At 46.3% G+C, this 22790-nt stretch overlaps 2 protein-coding genes across 3 annotated transcripts; both read left to right on the forward strand.

The window, feature by feature from the left end:
• On the forward strand, nt 1–4676 carry LOC122438869 (GTPase IMAP family member 1-like). 2 transcript variants are annotated; one of them, XM_043464137.1, is made up of 3 exons: nt 1–284; nt 2686–2734; nt 3587–4676. In XM_043464137.1, exons 2-3 carry the CDS (start codon nt 2717–2719, stop codon nt 4523–4525), a joined length of 957 nt encoding a protein of 318 aa, XP_043320072.1. In that variant the 5' UTR covers nt 1–284; nt 2686–2716; the 3' UTR covers nt 4526–4676. The 2 variants fall into 2 exon arrangements, with proteins under 2 accessions (XP_043320072.1, XP_043320073.1); XM_043464138.1 differs by having other exon boundaries at nt 4–284; nt 3660–4676.
• A 7110-nt stretch (nt 4677–11786) lies between these two features.
• LOC122437923 (GTPase IMAP family member 5-like) lies at nt 11787–19452 on the forward strand. Its single transcript, XM_043462395.1, has 4 exons — nt 11787–11981; nt 15975–16023; nt 18715–19219; nt 19356–19452. The coding sequence occupies exons 2-4, from the start codon at nt 15981–15983 to the stop codon at nt 19450–19452; spliced, it is 645 nt and encodes a 214-aa protein (XP_043318330.1). The 5' UTR covers nt 11787–11981; nt 15975–15980.
• Nucleotides 19453–22790: the final 3338 nt, after the last annotated feature.

A 22790-nucleotide genomic window follows, 5' to 3' on the forward strand; every position in this document is an offset into this window, starting at 1 on the left:
TTCCTGTCTCTTTAAATCATCACCACCACCTAACCCTCCCTCTGGGCTCACAGGAGCTGTGAGTCTCAAAGACTTCCTCTATGCAGAGTGGAAGGAAACAGCCCACCACACTCAAAACCAAAGGGAAAGCAAAGATGAGGGCCTTCTTGGATCACCAGTGAGAGCCTGTCACCAGGAAAGGCAAGCCCCGCAGGGAGCAGGAGCTACAACCAACAAGAAGGAACATGGTTCTGAGAGCATTTACTGTCTGAGCACCCGGGCTCCACCAGGCACCTACCTTTCGGGTGAGTAAGAGCCAGACCCATTAAGATGGGGCGTCCGGATTTGTGAAGATGTTCAAAGTTTCCAATAGAGGAAGTTCAAAAAAGGTTTATGAGCATGGTCCCCAGTCTGGAGAGCACACATGTCTGTCTCCTTCCACACTTCCCCCATACAATAAGAAAAGTCTGTATTGGAACTATGTCTAGGAGTAAAATGCATTTTAAAATGCATTCAACATTGCTCAAATTGCATGTTCAGCACAGGCAAAAGATCTTTTCTGTGGCCCCAAAGCAATCTAACTTCAGAGCAAGTTATAGTGTGCTGAGACAGGAAATCATCAGAATTCAACCCCACCCCAGATTCCCCCTCTCCCCTCTGTCCACAATAAGGGACCCTCAAGAGACTAAAGAGGTTAGAAACCAGGTCTTCAACCCCTCGTTCTCATGACCCCTGACACGTTGGCTCCCTAATTCAAGTCTCTCCCACCCCTGCTGTAGGAACACCTCAGTTTCCTCATCTGTACAATGAAGGGATCTGAATAAACGGCTCATTTCCAAACTCTGATGTGTGGACTGATAATATCAGATACATCAGATTCATGAATCAGAATTTCTGAGCATGGTCCCCCCAGAATCGACATTTTTAAAGAACATTCAAGTAGTTTTGAAAAACAACATATTTGAGAGGCACTGAGTTACACAAACTTTGAATTTTCAGAGTATTCAGAATACAGGAATTCAACATGCTTTACAATAAAGAGCTGTTTATCACCCCAGATTTCAGGAAGAGTTTATCTCCTTCTTAAAATTTATTTTAAATGATTTTAACCCACATTTCAAACTATCTGGAAATCCCAGTGACCTACTTGAGAGTTCTGTGGATTCCCTGTAACACACTTTCTCATTTCCAACTTTGGTGAGGACCTCTTGCTTTAGCTAGTCTTCTTTAGGGTTTGAATATTGTGGCTCTTTCTTCATTTCTGCTCTGATGTCAATTATGAGAGTTTGTTGATGCCTAGACAAAATAACTAATCATATCATGTGATTTGTCCCAGGGTAAACTTTACTGAAAGCTTTGCATGGGGTAGCAGGAGAGTGATGGCAAAAAAACAAAGAGCTTCGGCTTGGGTTCTAGACAAACTTGCCCTCTGAGTCCTTTGGCCAGAGAGGGGTTATTCACCCAGCCTCTCCCTTTACTTTTCCTTCCCTGCTGGTGCCAAATGGGGTTGAATACAGTTACCTGCAGGAAAGAGGTGGGTGACGTGAGGAGGTAGAATTTGAAATGGATGTTGGAGTATAGACAAGATTCAGGCAGAAATGTGGGGTGGATGAAGGGTCCTGGGAGGGAAAGCACGAGGTGGGTTGGGAAAGGGCGCTGAAATCTCCTGTGTCTGGAGTGGCTGAGTGGGGGCAGGGGTGAAGATGGAGCAGGCGAGGTGGGATTCATTGGAAATGAGGCTGGAGAAGTAGACTAAGCAGAGACTGTGGGCTCATGTTCAGAAGCTTGCGTGATCAGGCAAACGATCACAAAATGTTTAATTGTATTAAATGATGTTTGAGTGGGTGTAATCATTGTACTTTGAGAAGCCTCAGCCTCAAGGGCCAGAACATAAAGAGTTGGAGGGGAGCATCCCAGTCTCCCCATATTTAGATACATAAGGAGAAGCCAAACTATGTGGTTATCTAAGAGCAGAAACTCTCCAGATGAGTTTGGGAAATACATCTGTTTTCCAATTTTCTTCTTGCTTGTTTCACAGGCCAGCCACCATAAGGTAGATCCTCTGTCAGTGAGCAAAGTCTTGTTCTTGGGGTTTTCCAAAGCCCACCCTCCATCACCACCCTTGATGCTGAAACTCCTGGGAAGTCTTGTTTTCAACAGCTTATATCACTGACATAGGTACTCAGTCTCTTAGTCATGTCTGATGTTTTCTGACCCTTTGGACTGCAAACTGCCAGCATCCTCTGTGCAGGAATTTTTCAGGCAAGAATACTGGAGTGGGTTGCCATTTCCTTCTCCAGGGGATCTTCTTGACCTAGAGATCAAACCCACATCTCTTGCATCTCCTGCATTGGCAGGTGGATTCTTCACCATTAGTACCACCTGACACAGAATTACCTGGAGAAATTAACATCTAAAGTTTACTCATTGGCATGGATGGGATTAAGTGTTATCATCTCCCCTTTGCTCTTTGCATTTGAGGGCCCTGAGAAGACAAAGCCAAGCTCACCAGGTGTTCTCACAGCATCATCCCAACCCAGACCAGGCTCCTCCAATGTCTTCCCTAAACTCCGATGCTCAGAGGAGGGCAGGAACTATGACCTCACAGTGGGGTCACCAGCATTTTGGACTTGACCTGACACTGTAGGCAGTTACATCTATTTGATGAATGAGTGAATGAACAAATTGTGTCTGGGATTCTTTCAGGTAATCATGGGAGGACGGAAGATGCCAAGAGATGAAGAAAATGCCTATGGTAAGAACACGTCTCACAATGAGTGTTTGCCCCCAGGAGTGAGCTCTAGGTAGTAGGGGGATGGGCTAATTCAAGACTGAACAGAGAGAAGCCCAGAGGTGTCTTGATGCTGGTGTGAAGCAGCAAGAGGCCTGGGGCTGGCACTTCACCTGAATCTTTACCCCCACCCTCCTGTGAGATATTAAGTTCTTTGACTAACCTGCAGCTCTGCTCCCAAAGTAAAATGAATAAACAGAAGGGGACATAGAGGGCATCAGATCCTGTATTAGAAGGAACATGATTCACCAGGTAGAAGGTGTTAGGGAACACGGATGGAGGTTATTAGACAACAGTTTTAAGAGAGAGGAGGAGAGGAGGAGGAGGGAGGGAAGAGAGATGGCCTGGTCTTATCCTCCCAACAGCCTATGAGGACAGCGCTACAGTATTGATTCCGTTTGTGCAAAAGAGGTTTAACACTTAGATTAAGCAGTTCCCCAGGGTTACAACGTTGGTAGAGGACAGGTCTATGATTCAAACCCCGGCTAGGGGACTCCAGATAGCCCTCCCGGCTGGGCCCACTGCCCCACCCCTTTCTCCAGTGGGACGGAATCAGAGAAAATAAGACAGAGGCTCCTGAAATTGTCAATGGGGACCAGCTTTGCACAGCCTGGATGACAGATCATATCAGACGAAGTAATGGCCTGTATTACAAAGGCATCCTCTAGAGAAACGTTCAGCAGCTGCTGGGGCACCTACAGGTGCACGTGTGACGCCAAAGACAGGAGAAATAGACGGGTAGAGACCCCCTTGGAGTGCCCAAATCTCACACCAGGTCACTCAGTAAAGGTCTGACCCCAAACACAACCTCGCAAGGCGTCCAGGAGACCCGGGGACCGGGACATGTCGCTCTCAGGTTCCGAAGCTTACAGACCACCGGTGCCCACAGGTTTCCAGGAGTTCAGGTCCGCCCCGCAGGAGCGCAGGCTGCGCCTCCTCCTGGTTGGGAGGTCGGGGACCGGGAAGAGCGCCACGGGCAACAGCATCCTCCAGCGGAAGCACTTCCTCTCCAGGCTCTCGGCCACGGCGGTGACCCGGGCCTGCGCCACGGGGAGCTGCCGCTGGGCCTCGTGGGACGTGGAAATCCTCGACACCCCCGACCTCTTCAGCCCCGAGGTCGCCCAGGCAGACCCGGGCTTTGAGGAGAGAGCCCGCTGCTACCTGCTGTCGGCCCCGGGGCCCCACGCCGTGCTCCTGGTAACCCAGCTCGGCCGCTTCACCGCCCAGGACCTGCGGGCCTGGCGCGGGGTGAAGGCGCTCTTCGGGGCGGGCATAGCGGCGCGCGCCGTCGTGGTCTTCACCCGCAGGGAGGACCTGGCGCGGGGCTCGCTGCAGCAGTACGTGCGCGACACGGACAACCGCGCCCTCCAGGAGCTGGTGGCCGAGTGCGGGGGCCGCTGCTGCGCCTTCGACAACCGAGCGGCCGACGGGGAGCGCGAGGCGCAGGTCGGCGAGCTGATGGGGCTGGTGGAGGAGCTGGTGCGGGACCACGGCGGGGCCCCCTACACCAACGACGTGTACCGCCTGGTGCAGACCCTGGGCGGGCTGAGCCCCGAGGAGAGGCTGCGCAGGGTGGCGGAGCGACTGGCCGCCCGCGCGCCGACGTGGCCGGGGCGGGGGCCTCTGGCCGGGCTGTGGCGGTGGCCCAAGGCGGCGCCGGGGACCCGGTGTAAGCTGGGCCTGGCCGCCCTGCTGGGCGCCCTGTTCCTGCTGTACCTGCTCTGCAGGCGCCGGCCCGAGGCGGTGACTGTGTGACCTTCAGTCTCGCACATCACCTGGCAAGAAAGGACCTGAACACTTGGATCTGAAGGGGGATTTCAAAGGAATCAGAGTTTTCAGAAATTTCATGTTTACCCCAGCACATAATTTTTAAATAAAGTTGTACCACTTCAAAACATCCTTAAAATGTGTTTAGTTATCTTGATATATTGGTCGTCTGTGAGAAATCGTAAAATGACTGGCAGTTTTCGGTAGAAAACGGATTCCTAGCAAAGGGAAAACCCACTCTTTTTATTTTGAGCTAGTGTGTGTCTGTTTGCTGGTTGGTTTGTTTAGACACTGCCTTGCTCTCTTTGGACTGCTATTTTAAACACACAGAGAGAGAGTCTGGGTGGCTTTAAAACGACAGACATTTATTCCTCACAGTTCTGGAGGCTGGAAGTCCACGATCATGGTCGGGTTTAGGAGAGAGTCTTCTCTGAGACTGAAGAATGTCAGCTTCTGACTGTGCCCTCACACTCAATTAGAACAATCTATTATAACAAGGCACTAATTCCAAACAGGAGGAATCTACCCTCCTGACCTAAGACCCTCCCAATGACACCACCTCCTAATGCCCTCCTCTCCAGACTAGGTTTTCAACCTGTGAATGTTGAGGGGGGAGGGGGTGGACATAAACATTCAGACCATAGCCTATACAGACTCTTCTTGATATTTTCTAGTTCTTAAAGGTAGTTATCTCCCTTCAATGATCCTTGCAGATTTTTATTATCATCAAGGAAAGAGAAGTCACAGTCAAACATCTTAATGTTTATTTCCAGGTGACACTGAAAGTGAAAGTCACTCAGTCCTGTCTAACTCTTTGCAACCCCAGGGACTATACAGTCCATGGAATTCTCCAGGCCAGAATACTGGAGTGGGCAGCCTTTCCCTTCTCCAGGGGATCTTCCCAACCCAGGGATTGAACCCAGGTCTCCCGCATAGCAGGCAGATTCTTTATCAGCTGAGCCACAAAAAGAATCCACCTAGCAATGCAGGAGACTCAGGAGCTGGGTAATCGATCCCTGGGTCAGGAAGATCCCCTGGAGCAGGGACTGGCAACCCACTCCAGGATTCTTGCCTGGAAAATCCCATGGACAGAGGAGCCTGGTGGGCTATAGTCCATGGGGTTGCAAAGAGTTGAACACGACTGAGCACACACATACATCAGTTTATTTACCAGTACAATGATTTAGAACCAAGAAGTTAAATGTGACTATACTGAAAATAACTCAATTTCCCATTTTCTAGCGTGTATTATGTCTGTCCAAAATGGTTCATGTCTGTCCAAAATGAAGTAAGATTTGGGGAAAATAACATGCAATGTCTTCAATGTAGTTATCTATCTAGATTTTTATGCAAGTAATAATAAAGTTCCTGTCTCAGAGAAGAGAGGAAGCCGCAGGTGCATCAGCAGAGAGCCACAGAGAACTCGAGGTTAGGTGTGGTTGCACCCTTGTGGGGTTTTACATGGGGTGGGTCAACCCACCTAAGTCCTTGAACGCCATCCTTACGGTGTGTAAACAATCGTTATCGTTATCGTTTCTTTATTTCTGAAACAACACTTCAAAGGGAAGCCTTTCTATCAGCCACGCCCTAGTTAGGAGGTGTGAATGCGGGAGGACACAGATACCCCAAGACTATCAGGGCTCAGGTGTGCTAAGGGGGAGGGTGATGTGCGGGGGGCGAGGAGCAGGCCGGAAGGAGAAATGGGGCAGGGGTGGGGAGTGAGGTTGTGCGCAGGCACCCTAGGGCCGTCCCAGTTCCATGGAGCAGGAGGCTATGCGCATGCGCTTCAATGTCATCTCAGTTCGGGGGAGACTCGGGATGGACTCTGGCCTTAAGGCTGAGTGCAGTTGGGGGGCCTGAGAGCAGTGACTTAGACTCAGTGAAGTTTAGCTGGAAAAAAAAAATTATCAATTCCTTCTTTAGCTGCCTGCTGGGCCTATGCAAGGACTCTCAGCCAGAGAGAAAATCCTTCTACAACCTGAGACGCCCAGGAAAGGGCCGAGGTAGCAGGGACCGCCAGTGTCTGCAGCTTGCCCATCCAGGGCCACGTGTGCACGAGCATGCACTGTGGGCCAAGAATGCTTAACCACAGGGCTGAATTTAACCTGCTGTTCTTTCATTTTTTCATTTTCTCACATCCGAATGTACATCTATACCCTCCAATTTCTGTCACTACTTATTATTTGTCTAGTTTGTAAATGTAAATACGATTTTTAAGATAAATATGAGTGTTAGCTGCTCAGTTCTGTGCGATTCTTTGCAACCTGATGAACTATAGCCTACCAGCCTCATCTGTCCATGGAATTCTCCTGGCAAGAATACTGGAGTGGGTTGTATTCCCTTCTCTAGGGGATCTTCCTGACCCAGGGATTGAACCCGAGTATCATGCATTGCAGGCAGATTCTTTACCATCTAAGCTACCAGGGATGCCCCAAATATGAGTGTTAGGATTGTCAAATTCTCATGCAAACTGTAGCATCTAGAAATGTATAGCATCAGAAGAAGGCTTGACATTGTGGGTAAAATGCCCTGTTTGGGGTATCAGTGGGACCGTTGTGAGGTACAGTAGAAAGAGCAGGAGATGTGCGGAGGGCTTGTGTTCCAAAACCCGTCCTGTGAACTTGCTCAGAGACTTTGTGGCAAAGGGGCTTCATCTTTTCTTGAGATGTATATATTAAAATTAATCTTAATATGTATGATGAATTAATGCAAGAGAAAGCACTTTGTAGGTTAAATTCCATAAGAATATGATACAGAAATGAAAAGTGTAGAGGAAACATCATAATAATAATCCTCATAAATAAATTTCATACTCACAAATACATAAATTTCACACTTGTGAATACTCCACATTTAGTATTTGTAATAATAACTATTCCACATTATTCTATTCCACAGAGTTGGGTGCTAGTGGTAATAAAAGGTCCATATGATTAGTCATCAAATATATTTACAAAGTACAATCACGGTTGTACTTATTCTCTTAAATATTGCTAGTTTCTAGTTCTTAGATTTAGAACTATATAGACTCATAAGTGGGACTTCCCTGGTGGCTCAGACAGTAAAGAATCTGCCTGCAATGCAGGAGACCTGGGTTCCATCCTTGGGTTGGGAAGATCCCCTGGAGCAGGGCTTGGCAACCCACTCCAGCATTCTTGCCTGGAGAATCCTCATGGACAGAGGAGCCTGGCAGGCTACAGTCCATAGGGTTGCAGAGTCACAGATGACTGAATGACTAAGCACAGCACAGCACAGACACATAAGTAAATGGAAGACACAATTTTTAGTTTCTTAAGTGTAATAATGTAAGAACTTCCCTGGCACCTCAGAGGTTAAGACTCCCTGTTTCCACTGCAGGGGGCATGGGTTCAATCTTTGGTCTGGGAACTAAGATCCCACATGCTACACAGCACAGCCAAAAAAAGTTTAAATATATATAATTTAATAATACACATGTAATACAAAATAGATAATAAAGCAAAATAATGCAAGATTGATCATAAAATAGAAAACATAATTGTAGAGAGAATACTATAAAAATGTATTGCTTAATTTTTTTTAATAAAAGCTACCTCATGAAGTATGAAGGATAATATTCATTAAGAACTTTTTATTTGCAGAGGAAAGTGATCTACTGAGAATCAAGTGATCTACTAAAGGCAAAAAGTGGCAAATCAGAACCTGAAATTATTTTTCCTTACTGTCATATAAAAAGCTTCATTAACCAGACACAGGATCAAAACACTATAACTTCTCAAAAATGCTCTAAGTGAATGTATATTCATATCATTTACATAGGTCTCCTCTCACCTTTTATCTCTTCAGGCATAAAAATTCCTTGTTTGTGTGTTGATAAGCTTCTTTCAGATTTCCATGCCCTACTGCCTGGATCAGCTGTCATTTTACACAGAGAGGTTCATCTTTGGCTTACTTCTAAGAGTTGTTTTTGGCCATGATGAGTTTTCAAGCAGATTTCAAACAATGCATACCCTCTTACCTAGTCTTGTACCATATTCAGTGTTGTACAATATTCAATAATTATGCACAATATTCAGTATTTATCAGCCTGGCTGGACAGATGCCACTACTTCTTCCAGAGAATACCATGTGGACTGAATTCCTTAGAAGAGGAACTCCTATAAGTCCTTGGGGAAGCCAGAGCTAGACTATGACCCAAGACTTTTTTTTCCTGCCCTGGAGCCCTCATCTAATAGTGGTAATATATGCCTTTTCTTAGAGAACTGGATTTGTGCTTGCTTATTTCAGCAATAAATATTTTAAGTTTTTTTTTTTCTAAATTTGTCTTTTACTTTTTCTTTTAAAGTAGTTATCTTCCAAAATAATGTAGTATTTTATTTTATTTTATATCTTGTGAAAGTGAAAATCACTCGGTCGTGTCCTACTCTTTGTGATCCCATGGACTATTCAGTCTATGGAATCCTCCAGGCCAGAATACTAGAGTGGGTAGTTTTCCCTTCTCCAGAGGATCTTCCCGACCCAGGGATCTGTCAGGGGAGTGTGTAATTTCCCCGGTTCTGTCTCATCACAACAAAAACGTGAAGCAACAGACATTAAAGCCCTTTGACAGACTATGCCTCAGCTCTCAGAGAGACCGTGTTACAGCTCTCAGACAGATCAGTGTCACAGCTCTGTGTTACAGTTCAGTTTTATTTAGAAAATAAAGGAAAATACATCCTCCAGGCGTGAGGGCATGCTGACCCAAAAGACACGAAGAGGAGAGAGAGGGGGAGGGAGAGAAGGAGGGAGAAAGAGCGAGACAGAGACAGAGAGAAAGGGGGGAGAGAGAAAGAGGGAGGGAGAGAGAGCGAGGGAGAGGGAGGGAGAGGGAGGGAGAGGGAGGGAGAGACCCCCTACCCCCCCACCCCACCCCACTCCCCCCATCCTTTGGCTCCTCTTTTTATGTTTTTTTCCTCCCCTGGGCCTGACCCATGTAAATTGGGCTAGCCAGGAGTGCTGTTTGTTCTACCTGAGGTCCTCACTCCAGCCCTCAGACCTTCCTTTGTTTTTTTTCTCAGGTTTTCCCTTCCCAGTATTTTAGCCACCACCATTCTGGACTCCTTTTTCCTATTCCAACTACCTAACAGATCAAACCCAGGTTTGCTGCATTGCAGGTGGATTCTTTACCAGCTGAGCCACAAGAGAAACCCCAGTATAGTCCATGTGGTACCCACTCGAGTGGGTAGCCTATCCCTTCTCCAGCGGATCTTCCCAACCCAGGAATCAAACCAGGGGTCTCCTGCATTACAGGTGGATTCTTTACCAACTGAGCTATGAAGGAATATCTTATATTCAACCTTATTCTTGGCCCGATTCTTATTTTGTATTTCGTTTCAGTCTTTACCCCCATTAAGTTTCAGTTCAATTCAGTTCAGTCACTCAGTCATGTCCAATTCTTTGTGACACTATGGACTGCAGCATGCCAGGCCTCCCTGTCCATCACCAACTCCCCAAGCTTGCTCAGACTCATGTCCATTGAGTCGGTGATGCCCATCCAACCATCTCATCCTCTGTCATCCCCTTCTCCTCCTGCCTTCAATCTTTCCCAGCATCAGGGTCTTTTCCAATGACTCAGCTCTTAACATCAAATGGCCAATGTATAGGAGCTTCAGCTTTAGCATCAGTCCTTCCAATGAATATTCAGGACTGATTTCCTTTAGGGTTATCTGGTTTGATCTCCTTGGTGTCCAATGGACTCTCAAGAGTCTTCCGCAGCACCACAATTTATAAACATCAGTTCTTCAGTGCTCAGCCTTCTTTATGGTCCAACTCTCACATCCATATATGACTACTGGAAAAACCATGGCTTTGACTATATGAACCTCTAATGACAAAATGATGTCTCTGTTTTTTAATACGCTGTCTGGGTTTGTCATAGCTCTCCTTCCAAGAAGCAAGCATCCTTTAATTTTGTGGCTGCAGTGATTTTGGAGCCCAAGAAAATAATATCTGTCACTGCTTCTACTTTTTCCCCTTCTATATGCCATGAAGTGATGGGACTGGATGCCATGATCTTAATTTTTTAAATGCTGAGTTTGAAGCCAACTTTTTCACTCTCCTCTTTCACCCTCATCAAGAGGCTCTTTAGCTCCTCTTGGCTTTGTGCCATTAGAGTGGTATCATCTGCATATCTAAGGCTGTTGATATTCCTCTTGGCAATCTTGATTCCAGCTTGTGATTCATCCAACCCAGCAATGCAAGAGAAAGTGAAAGTGAAGTTGCTCAGTCATGTCAAACTTTTTGCGGTGCTGTGAACTGTAGTCCGCCAAGCTCCTCTATCCATGGGATTTTCCAGGCAAGAATACTGGAGTGGGTTGCCATTCCCTTCTCCAGGGGATTTTCCCAACCCAGGGATCGAAAGCGGGTCTCCCACATTGCAGGCAGACTCTTTACCATGGCAACGCAGGAGACACCAGTTCAATTCCTGGCTGAGGAAGTTCCCCTAGAGAAGAGATAGGTTACCCACGCCAGTATCCTTGGGCTTCCCTGGTGGCTCAGACGGTAAAGAATCCACCTGCAATGAGGGAGAGCTGGGCTCAGTCCCTGGATTGGGAAGATCGCCTGGAAGAGAAGCACAGCACATTCTGCGTATAAGTAAAATAAGCGGGGTGACAATATACAGCCTTGATGTACTCCTTTCCCAATTTTGAACCAGTCAGTTGTTTCATGGCCAGTTTTAACTGTTGCTTCTTGACCCACATACCAGCACCACAATTCAAAAACATCAGTTTTCAGGAGACAAATACGATGGTCTGGTATTCTCATCTCTTGAAGAATTTTCCAGAGTTTGTTGTGATCCACACAGTCAAAAAGAACTGCCTACCGCTCCTCAAAAATCACACACACACACACACACACACTCCCTAAGAACAGACAGTCCAACCCCAAAAGCAAAAGACAAGGACAGTGGCTCTCTGACTCCCAGTTCTGAGAAGTTTCTGGAAAGGAAGAAGGTTCCATTCCATCCTGTTCTGCACCTTGCTCCAGCTTTGCACAGAGGGTAAAGAAGTTCTCCGCCAAAACCCAACACTCCCATGAAGGCAGCCAGTGGGCTTTAGCAACGAGGGGGTGAGGGACGGAGAGTTAGGGGAGTCCATATTTTGCTCTCTCACAACCCAAACATCACTTCTTTTCTTCTCTCATGTCTTAAAGAGGAAATGAGAGGGGCGAGGCGCTCGCGGTCTCCAACAGGAAGCATCCCTGAGTGCATTGGGGGCTGGGGGGTGGAGGCTGGGGGGCGGGGAGTGGCGCACACTCTGAACCCAGTGCTCTCAGTTTCGGCGGCAGCAGTTTCTCCCCGCCCGGAGGGGACAGGGGGCGCCCTCCGTCAGCCCCACTTTCCTTCTTATCCTGCAGTCGTGCCCTGCAACCTTCGGCCGCGCGCTCCCGCCGACCCGCCCGCACCCAGCCCGCAGCGCCGCGCCTGGTAAGGGGACCCTGGCGGGGGGTCCCGGGGTTCTGGGGAGGCGGGGGTGGGGGGGGCGGCGAGGAGCAAAGCAGGAGGGGAGCGGGGGCTGGGGAGGGCGTCTGGAGCCAGCAGTTGAGTCAGGGCTACTGACTTCTGGTGCGACCTCACACCGGTTCCATGCCTCTGGGCTCCCCCGTCTGTGAAACCCGGCGCCGATGGAGAGCGTTATGGACAACAGCGGGTTCCCAGCGCGACTGAAGCGGGTTTGGGAACCGCTCACTCCGCGTTCACAGCCCATCGCTTTCCACAGGGCTGCGATCTTTTCCGTGTCGTGTCCTACTTCTTAGCTCCTTTGATTTTCATAAGCTTCACGGGGTTTCATAGAGCTTCACTAATAGTCTCTTCCATTTGACAGATGAGAAAAACTGAAATTCACAAGCTGCCCTAAGTAGGTAGAGCGAACATCTTAAGTTTTAGCTTCTTCACTTCTCCAATACCACCCCCAGCCCACCCCTGACAAGCACCACCTCCCAGAGATGTCAGGGCGCAGGAATCCATTCCTAGGGCTCCTCAGGACGAGTGCCCTCACTGAGTCACATGTTCCCAACAAAACCTCTCAGTGGACATTGTTTCAAGACCTTGATCTTCTGAAATCCACCCCATTCTCTCCCAGAGACACCACACGTTTCTTGCGACACGATGTAGAACTTGATTCTATTTCAGAGAGACCCCAGCGTGTAAAAGAAACATCCCTTTGTCTGCTGTCAACCCCCTGTGAGCGCCGTGTTATGAAATTATGATGCTAAACTGTGAAACCAGCGATGCTGGCAAACAGTGGGACCAGGGCACACCGGGAAGGAGAGACTCATGAATAAGGAAAATGAAAAATGTTTTTACCTTTCCTAAAACAGCATACATGAAAGAGCCCGCTTTCTCATGGTTTGATAAAATAATGTATTGTCAAGATAATGTCAGATTCGCCCAATTTAAAGATCAGAAGGTATATAATGTTCATTTGCTTCAGCCTCCTCCCTAAGTTAGATCCTCCTGCTGTTCCTGTCAAATACCCTTATAATCTCTGCTTGCACATTGTCTCTATCATGATTCCTGATCCCGTTTGGGGAGGATTAAGATTTTCTTTGTGGGGAAAAAAATCTGCCTCCATTCTTCATTCCCCCACTTTTCTCTGTTCTGCGATGGACACATGTCACATTGCTTCAGGTTTACAATGCTTCTGGATGTCTTCCTAGGCTTGATTCAGTCCTTCTAATATCCTGTCATTTTGGCATCTCCATCAGTATCCTTTCTGACTAGTCTCTGGACACTTTGGTATGTATTAATATCCACCCAAAAAAAAAAAAAAAAAAAACACCATTCTTCAGTGGGATGTGTCTCCCAGGCGACCTGATTCACTCAGAAGATGGTTCAGGAGGACGGTGCTGCACCTCTGCTCACCAACCAGAAATTTGATGGCGTTTTGTGGCAGCCACAGAGCTCCATTTGGGTCACACAGATCATCAAGCCACAGAAAAACACCAGATCGTTTAAAACTGAAATCCTTCCATTCTGAGCAACTTCTCCCCCCTGCAATTTTATGTTTGAATTTTTTTTTAAAAATGCACCCAAAATTTTGCAATACACTTCTCTTTGTTGGTTTTAGGGTAAGCTTCCATCCTGTTGGGTTCAGTTTTGTCTTGACCAGGGATGGCAACATGGTATGTGATGTTCCAAGAGGCTGGTTGACTTTATAACCGCTTTTCTGCCCTGATAAATCTAAGAGAATATGCAGGCAAAATGTGTCATTTTTTGCTCTTAGCCTCATGGCAGTTGTGTGATCATGGGCAGATCAGTTAAGGTTCAGTTTCCCAATACTTTAATGGAAAATTTAATACCTATCTTGGTCACATCATAGGGAATTTTGAAGAACAATTAAAATAATGGGCATAAAAGAAACTTTAAAATTTAAAATAAATGCACAGAGAACTTTATGATGGTAAAGTTCATCAACATTGTCACCACTATCTTCGTCATTTTTACCACATTGATATACTGATTCCAATATATAGTAAATCTCATCTGAGGTAGATACGATGTCAGAGAATTTGTTCAGTTTTAGCAAAATCTTGAGTATAATTTACCAGAGGCAAGGACAGAATGTGGGGAAAGGTGGTGAAGAAAATGCTCTTCTGGGGGTGAAGGAAGGGAAAGGGGTGTTGGAGGAAAAGGAAAGGTAGGAAGTTATCCTAATATATTCTAACAGTGTGACAAGGGATGGTTTCCCTAATGGGGGCCATTTCTAAGCATCTCGACTGAATGAATAGAAAAATGTAAAAAAGGTAATAATACCAGAATAAACCTAAATAAGCAAATCAGTTATGAAACCCATTCTGAATTCAATGTCAATCAATAAAATGCAAGTTTAAGCCAATTAAAACATAAGACATTCTAATGTATGCCCAAAAGGGTAACCAAAAAATTAAAAATCTAGTATTACCAAGTATAAGTGAAGATTTGAGGGATGCTCACATGTGACTACTGCCAGCCTGAGAGCAAAAGTCTCCTGGAGTCAAACTTGGCAACATCTAGTCAGGTGGAAGCTGTCCATCCCAGGGATTCTCACGTGCACAAGATGTGTGCAGGACTCTTCTGCAGCACTCTTGGTAGTAGCAAGGATGTATTTGGAACACCAAATGTTTGTTAAGAAAGAAGTGGATAAATGTTACATAAATAATGTCACTTGCATAAAAGATTAAAATACCAAAAAGTACTGTATCTTAACTATAGACTGATGTGTATGTACAAGTGTAAATACACAATTGAGAAAGAAACATAAATATCTCAGAATACTGATTACCTCGGAAAGGAAGAGTGAGAATGAGACTGGGAAGTGGAGGAGTCAAAAAATAAAGAAATGGAGCTATATGTGTAATGCTCTTTTAATGTTTTCAGTCCAACAGAATAGCAGCAATAACAATGCCAAAATACTGAGATTTGTTCACTGCAAATGGTGGGCATTCATTTCATTTTTCTGTGTATTTCTCTCCTTAAAATGTTTGTTTCATGACAGCATAATCTTTAAGATTGACTAAATAAAATACAGGCTCAGAGTTCATCTTAATTATAGTTGCATATTGCATGCTTGCCTTTTCTAATGCACACTTATCTTTTCTAGCACCAAGAAGAATGACACAATAGCATGCCTCAACTGAATGAAACCTTTATCTCTATAGTTTTGCCAATTTCTGGTGACATCAACTAGGATTTTTTTTTAAGTGGCTATTGATTTAAAGACATTTGATTTAAAACTGAGCAGGCAATGACTTTATGCTGAATTTGTCCCAAATGTTGCTGCTGTCCCTCAGTCAGGGCACCAGTTTCTCTTCCTCCAGCTGCTCAGCAGGAGGAGGATGGTGACCATGTCAGCCTTCTTCCCCTTCTCCCTCTCGTATCCATCCTCAAAGGAGCCCTGGACCCCAATTCCACACTCCCACTGGGAACTACATTGTACTTTCCCCTTTGCCACTGGGATGTCCATCTGATACGTATAGTTTCTGGGACTGGAAATGCCCGGTACTTCAAACAAACCACTATTCATTTACAGTAAGGCAACTTTTATTCTCTAGTCTAGCAAGTTTGCCTACCTTGATTCTAATAATAATAATAATAAAATAATAAAAAGTCCGGCTTCTCATTCCTAGAAGAAGGCTTTCTTTATTTCATGCCTTTTCTGCTTGAAAGGAGATAATCAGCTGATGTGTACTCAAACATTTCTTGCTTTCCTGTAGAATGAGAAACAAGCATGAGTTCACTGTGTTAACATAATCTAGCATCACCTGGCTTGCTTAAAGTTATATATGAATATTTGAAAGCAAAATAGAAGTTAGAAAGTTAGCAATGGAAATGCCTCATGAAAGGATAATTGTTTTTGGCTGTCTGAATTGGAGGTGTTCTCAGGCCTTACCAACTCCTATAAGGACACTTGCCTTTATTCCTTTCTTCTTTTTATTCCAGAAGCGAATGGAAGGGCTTCAGAGGAGCAGATACGGAACCATGGCTGAAGGTAAGAAACTCTCCAAATTCTCAAGCTCTCTAGGCACCAGGGGAAAATCACTGTCTTCAAATATTGAGACAGAAGAGAAACCCAATTATTTTAAACTGCAGAAGAAAAAGGTAGCTATCGTGTTCTTTGAGCTTCCCTGGTGGCTCAGCTGGTAAAGAATCTGCCTGCAATGAGGAAGAGGTTGGTTCAATCCCTGGGTTGGGAAGATCCACTGGAGAATGGCATAGCTAGCCACTCCATTATTCTGGCCTGGGGAATTCCATGGACTGTAGAGTCCTTTCCCTTCTCCAGGGGATCTTCCCAACCCAGGGATCAAACCCAGGTCTCCTGCAATGCAGGCAGATTCTTTACCAGCTGAGCCACAAGGGGAACCCCAGTATACTCCATGGGGTCGCAAAGAGTCGGACACAACTGAGTGACTTTCACTTTCATCTTGTTGTTTATCTTCCCTACCATCAGCACAGCCCACACACCCAAGTGTGAAGCTCTGCCCTGCGCGGTGATGTATGGGAAATGTGGCAACAAAACTTCAAGTCAGAAATCAGGGAATTTGGAACCAAATTGTGAAATTGTTTTTCCCTACCTGTGCTCAGCTGAAAAGAGGGCAGTTTCCCCATGTGTGCATGCTAAGTCACTTCAATTGTGTCCAACTCTTGGCCACCCTCTGGGACTGTAGTTCACCAAGCCCCTCTGTCCATGGGATTTTCCAGGCAAGAATACTGGAGTGAGTTCCCCCAGGGGATCTTCCTGACCCAGGAATCAAACCCGGGTCTCTTGCATCTTCTGTATTGGCAGGCTGCTTCTTTACCACTAGTGCCACCTGGGAAGCCCAAAGTTCCCCCACAGAGATTTAGTAATCATGTTTGAAAAAAAAAAATCCAGAATACTTAAGGAAAGGCAGAACCAGCACAGAGTAAAAGGAGTAAAATAACAGATTTTGGGAGCCTAGAATGAACTTAATTCATTTGGGTTTATAAGAACTCCAGAAATGCTTGCATTCTCACTCTCTTCATCCCTAGAAGACTTAGCTCTTGGTACAGAGAGACCCTCACCAACACCACTTATGTTATAATTTCCTGTAATTCTATCAGCCACATCAATGATCTTTTGAAAATATATATTGCTAATGTTCTTATCTCTTCTTCAGCCACCCATCCAGGGTCATTTGTCAGATCTGTCCCTGACATCAACCACAAGCCTTCTGTAGGCTCACTTTCCAATATTCAAATCCCTACCCTAACAGCAGAAACCCAGGGACATTCAGCTGGTCCTCCGTGGGAGGTCACTGGGACTCTAACATCTGAGACTTCCTTTACCCCCAGGGTTCAGATGATTGTTATGAGCAGTCTGTGTGCCTGGGAACTGGTGGGTGAAAAGCAGTTGATAATATTTTCTCATTTATGATTTATTCTCACCTCCTTGTAATTTCACCTGAGATTAGCATGAAACTGGCCTAAGTACCATCAGGGGAAAAGAAAAGGACCACTTTTCTTTCCAAAAACCTGTGTTTTCATTGGTCCTGAAGAAGTCCTTGGAGCATCCTCCATAGTGTAGCAGTGGAGCATCCTCCATAGCTCTTGGCTATGGGTCCAAGCTTGGGCTCCCAATGTAGGCTTCCTACCAGTCAAGAGCCACCTAAAGTTGTATGCAAACATTTGTATAATTTTCATATCACTGTTTGGCAGAGAGAGGTCCATAGCTTTCATGAGATACCATGAAAGGTCAGGGACAGAAAAATCTTAAGAATCACTAACTTTACCAACAAAGACCTATTGTATGGTACAGAGAACTCTGCTCAATATTCTAAATAATCTAAATAGGAACAGAATTTGAAAAAGAATAGATACACATATAGGTATGACTGAATCACTTTGCTGAAACTGAAACAACAATGCTCGTCATCTTGTTGTTCAGTCGCTCAGTCATGACCTCCTCTGAAACCCCATGGACTGCAGCACACCAAGCTTCCCTGTCCTTCACCATCTCCTGGAGTTTACTCAAACTCACATCCACTGAGTCCGTGATGCCACCCAACCATCTCATCCTTTGTTGTCCTCTTCTCCTCCTGCCTTCAGTCTTTCCCAACATCAGGGTCTTTTCTACTGAGTCAGCTCTTCTTCGCATCGGGTGGCCAAAGTACTGAAGTTTCAGCTTCAGCATCAGTCCTTCCACTGAACACCCAGGACTGATCTCCTCTAGGATGGACTGGTTGGATCTCCTTGCAGTCCAAGGGACTCTCAACAGTCTTCTCCAACACCACAGTTTGAAAGCATCAATTCTTCGGTGCTCAACCTTCTTTATGGTCCAACTCTCACATCTACACAGCACCACTGGAAAAACCATAGTTTTGACTAAACAGACCTTTGTTGGCATAGTCATGTCTCTGCTTTTTAATACACTCTCTAGGTTTGTCATAGCTTTTCTTCCAAGGAGCAAACATCTTTTAATTTCCTGGCTGAAGTCAGCATCTGCAGTGATTTTGGAGCCCAAGAAAATAAAGTCTCTCATTGTTTCCATTGTTTCCCCATCGGTTTGCCATAAAGTGGTGGGACTGGTGCCATGATCTTAGTTTTTTGAATGTTGAGTTTTAAGCCAACTCGTTATCTGCTCCAAGAGTAAATAAAAATTTAAAATTAAAGAAAAAAAAATCACTACCATGGTAAAACAAGAAAATTCTTTTTTTTTTTACAGGCGGGATAGAACATCAGGGCTTTGAACCCTCCTCCTCCTTGAGGATCATCCTGGTAGGGAAAACAGGCAGTGGGAGAAGTGCCACCGGGAACAGCATCCTCTGCCAGCCCGTGTTTGAGTCCAAGCTGGGGGCCCAGTCGGTGACCAGGAAGTGTCAGAGGGCAACAGGCATGTGGAATGGGAGGAGCATCCTGGTGGTGGACACGCCCCCCATCTTTGAGGCTGAGGCCCAGGGTCAAGAGGTGTACCAGAACATTGGATCCTGCTATCTGCTGTCAATGCCAGGGCCCCACGTGCTGCTGCTGGTGACCCAGCTGGGGCGCTTCACCAAGCAGGACGCGGTGGCTGTGACCAGGGTGAAGGAGGTCTTTGGGGCGGGAGCCGAGAGATACATGGTCGTCCTCTTCACCCACAAGGAGGACTTGGCGGGTGCATCCTTGGATGAGTACGTGGCAAACACAGACAACCTCAGGCTGAGGAGCCTGGTCCGGGAGTGTGGGCGGAGGTACTGCGCCTTCAACAACCGGGCCTCCGGGGACGAGCAGAGAGAGCAGCTGGCCCAGCTGATGGCCGTGATCGAGGGGCTGGAGCGGGAGCACCAGGGTGCCTTCCTCACCAACGAGCTCTTCTTTGATGCACAGATGCTCCAGCAGATGGGGGGTGGCGCCAGTGGAGAAGGTTACAGGCACTACCTGGACAAGGTACGGCTGCAGGTTGCAAAGCAAAAGGAAGGCCTGAAAGAGGCTGAGAGAAACTGTGCCTTCAAGGCGCTCCTCCGACTCAAAGCCTGGATCGCTTCTCATGCCAAAATATTTGTTCTTCTTGTCCTATGCCTTTTTATTTTTCTTGCCATTGTAATTATTTTGTCTAGTACCCATCAAGGTTGAGCATTTTCAGATGATATCTGCCGTCAGCTTCCATTTTTTTCAGAGTCAGTACATCACCGACTCAATGGACATGAGTTTGAGTAAACTCCGGGAGTTGGTGATGGACAGGGAGGCCTGGCGTGCTGTGGTTCATGGGATCACAAAGAGTCAGACACGACTGAGTGACTGAACTGAACTGATATGTATCTATATTGGTCAGGAACTTTATTTGCTTTTTAAATAATTTCACTTCCTTGCATCAGACATACCATCCCTTTTCTTCAGTTGCTTTTTTAGGTAAATAAAATGCAAAGGGGAAAAAAAATCTCATTCTGTTGTGTTAAAAATGGTGAAGGCAAATAATAAACTAAATCCATAACATCAAGAAATATCGAGGAGTTTGCGTAAAGGAAAGTAAGTGAATTGACATGCTGTGTGAGTGAGCGTCTCACCAGGGACCTACTTTTTACAGTTGAAATTGCTTATTTTATATGAAACATACTCTGATTTCCTTGTAGGTTGTAAAAAAAAAAATAATTATACACTCCACAAGAGAGAAAGACTAGGGTGTTCTGGGATGTCTCTGGGGTGTGAAGAGGCTGGGGGAGAAAGGAAGAAGGCCCTGGAGATGGGTGGGGAGGAAGATCTCCGCATAGCCAGCCCCTGGGAAATTAAAGAACCAGAAATCCTTAGAGCAGAGCTGGACAAGAGCCAGATGGTGAGTGTAGGAATTCAGACTTAGCCGGCCATCTGGTCTCCTTCAACACCCAACCGTCCTCTTGAGCACAAAAGCCACCCTGGACAAAAGGAAGTGACCTGCAAGGCTGCATTCCCTACAAGTTTAGAAATTTGAATTGCATGAACTTTTCATATGTGGCGATGAAACATTCTGCTTCTTTTGATTTATTCACGCTTTAAAAAAATGTAAAAGCCTTCCTCAGCTCACAGGTTATACAGAACTGGCCTCAACCTGGATTTGCTCTGCAGGCTGTGGTTTGCCCACTCCCGTCTTAGAAGAGATTTTCTATCATGGGTTGAGCTGGGATGTAGTGGAACATCTTGAACCCTAAGATCAGCACAATCGTGGTGATACATGTAGAAATTTGGGGAAAGGGTGACATTGCACATTTCAGTGGTAGAAAAAGAGTAGTGGGCAGACACTGGGATGAAGTCTGAGTGGTGGTCACCAGGTCAGTGGAAAGAGGAAATCAGATGAGGAAGGGTCTGGGTGACCCCTTCCCAACTTCTCCTTCTATGGGATAGCTGCCCGTCCCTTCGTACCCCCTCCCTCCAGGACTGACTTCAGGCAGAGGGAGTAGGCAAGCCATTCAATATCACAGTAATCTAAGTCTGTGTCCCAACCAGTAATGCTGGGTCAGGCAGGAGATTGAGAATCACTGGAGGAGGCAGGGAGGGACCAGGCTGGGCGGGGCCCTAGGCAGGTTCAAAGGCTTTCTCCCTGAGGTTTTTAAGCAGGTTAGGAATTTCAGGAAGATCACGCTGCAGCAGTGTGGCAGTTGGGCTAAATAAGTGTGAGCCTAGGAACATGGCTTCACACCCAGAAGAAAAGAATTCCATCTCAGCCATCCATCGGGGCCTGAGCCGGAACGGGAAGTGTGGGGATGGAGAGGACACGACAGGAATGGGGACACCGAGGGGGTGAATTGACACAGAGTGGCACTGACATCAAGGTCAGAAGGGAGCCAGCTTTCTGTCGGCCTCCCAGGGGCCCTGGCCCCCCCCACTGCCCGGGCCCTGAGAGGAGACTGGGCTGAGCAGAGGAAGGCGGAGACTTCAGATCTGGTGGAGTCGACCTAGAAGCCCTCTGGGGTGGGTGGTCTAAGGCACTGGACCAGGGAAACTCACTTAAGAAAGTATTTGGGAGTAGGGCTGCAGGAGGGTGGCCTACCTCCAGGGATGCAGATGATCGGTTCCCAGGCCTCCCGGCAATGAGAAAGCATCTCTCGCCCCAAGAGCAGCGTTTCTCAGTGATCCAGATGGCATTCCTCCTTTGGTGACTTTCTAGGGGAGTAAAGCTGGAGGGTGAACCCAGGAATATTTTGCAGTAGAAGAGGAGACAGGGCCGTGCTCCACCTTGACTCACACATGGATGTTCCCCAACGTAACCTCTTGGAAAGTGTTCAAATATGAGCACTGAATCTCCCTCAAAAGGTGAAGGAAGCACAGAAAAAACCACCTGGGGGCATCCCATTTCCTCTGCCCCCCTTTTGTCATTTTCAGGATAATTCATCCCATGGTTTTTTCACATTCTTGGGATGCAGTGAATTTCCATTTCTTGAAGTGGGAGCTTTAGATATAGGCAGAGGTCCTCCCTGTCACCTGATAAAAGAGAAATTCATTTATTTATTCTCTATTCACTTTTTTCGCAGGAAGCATGAAAACACGGGTGTTCTGATAAATTTCAGGATTTCTTTTAAAGAGATACGAAGAACTCTTTATTAGTTCAAATGTTTTCAAGTGCAGGTAAAAAAGACCCCCAACTACAATGGCTTAAGTAATAAGGGAATTTATTGGCTGACAGAATCAGAAATCGGAGATGGGGTGGGCTTCAGGGCTGGTTGATTTAGGGTCTAGGGTTGATTCCATTACTCTGCTCAGCTTTGAAGTGTTGGGTAAGGTGGCCATGGAGAAAAAGAGAGTAAGCCAGGCATTCAGGCAGAAAAAGATTCATTATAGGAAGAAAGAAAGAAAGAAACTGGCTTTAGAGAAAAACCAGTGCCCTCCCTTTACAGCCAACCCTTCTTATACCTTATTGATGGGTAATTGTGCCCTGAAGGGAAGGGGCCTTAATTTATCTTTAGCCTGCAGGTGGGGTCTTGTGGTCACATAGTTGAAGGGGTCTCAAAGTTGCAGGGTCACATAGTCTTAAGAAACTAGCACCAGCAGGGAGAAACAGGATATTGCCTTCAGGAAAAACAGGATGCCCACCAGGCCAATGTGGCCACTGTGACTTCATCTTTTGTTTGTCAGGGCACCACAATGGGCCATATTTTAACTACATGCTATGAGCCCCTTGTGAACCCTAACATTTTGCCTTCAACCTCACATGGCTGCTGTCTTTCCATGCCTTGCACTCAGATGCCATAGTGTCCCGAGGAAGAAGAGGCTGTCTCTCTATGGGGGTCTCTGCTGGGCAAGGAGATACTTTCTGGCCCCACCTCTGCAGACTTTTACTCACTTCCCATTGGC

The sequence above is a fragment of the Cervus canadensis genome, chromosome 3 (genome assembly GCF_019320065.1).
Source record: "Cervus canadensis isolate Bull #8, Minnesota chromosome 3, ASM1932006v1, whole genome shotgun sequence".
Taxonomy (NCBI): Eukaryota; Metazoa; Chordata; class Mammalia; order Artiodactyla; family Cervidae; genus Cervus; species Cervus canadensis.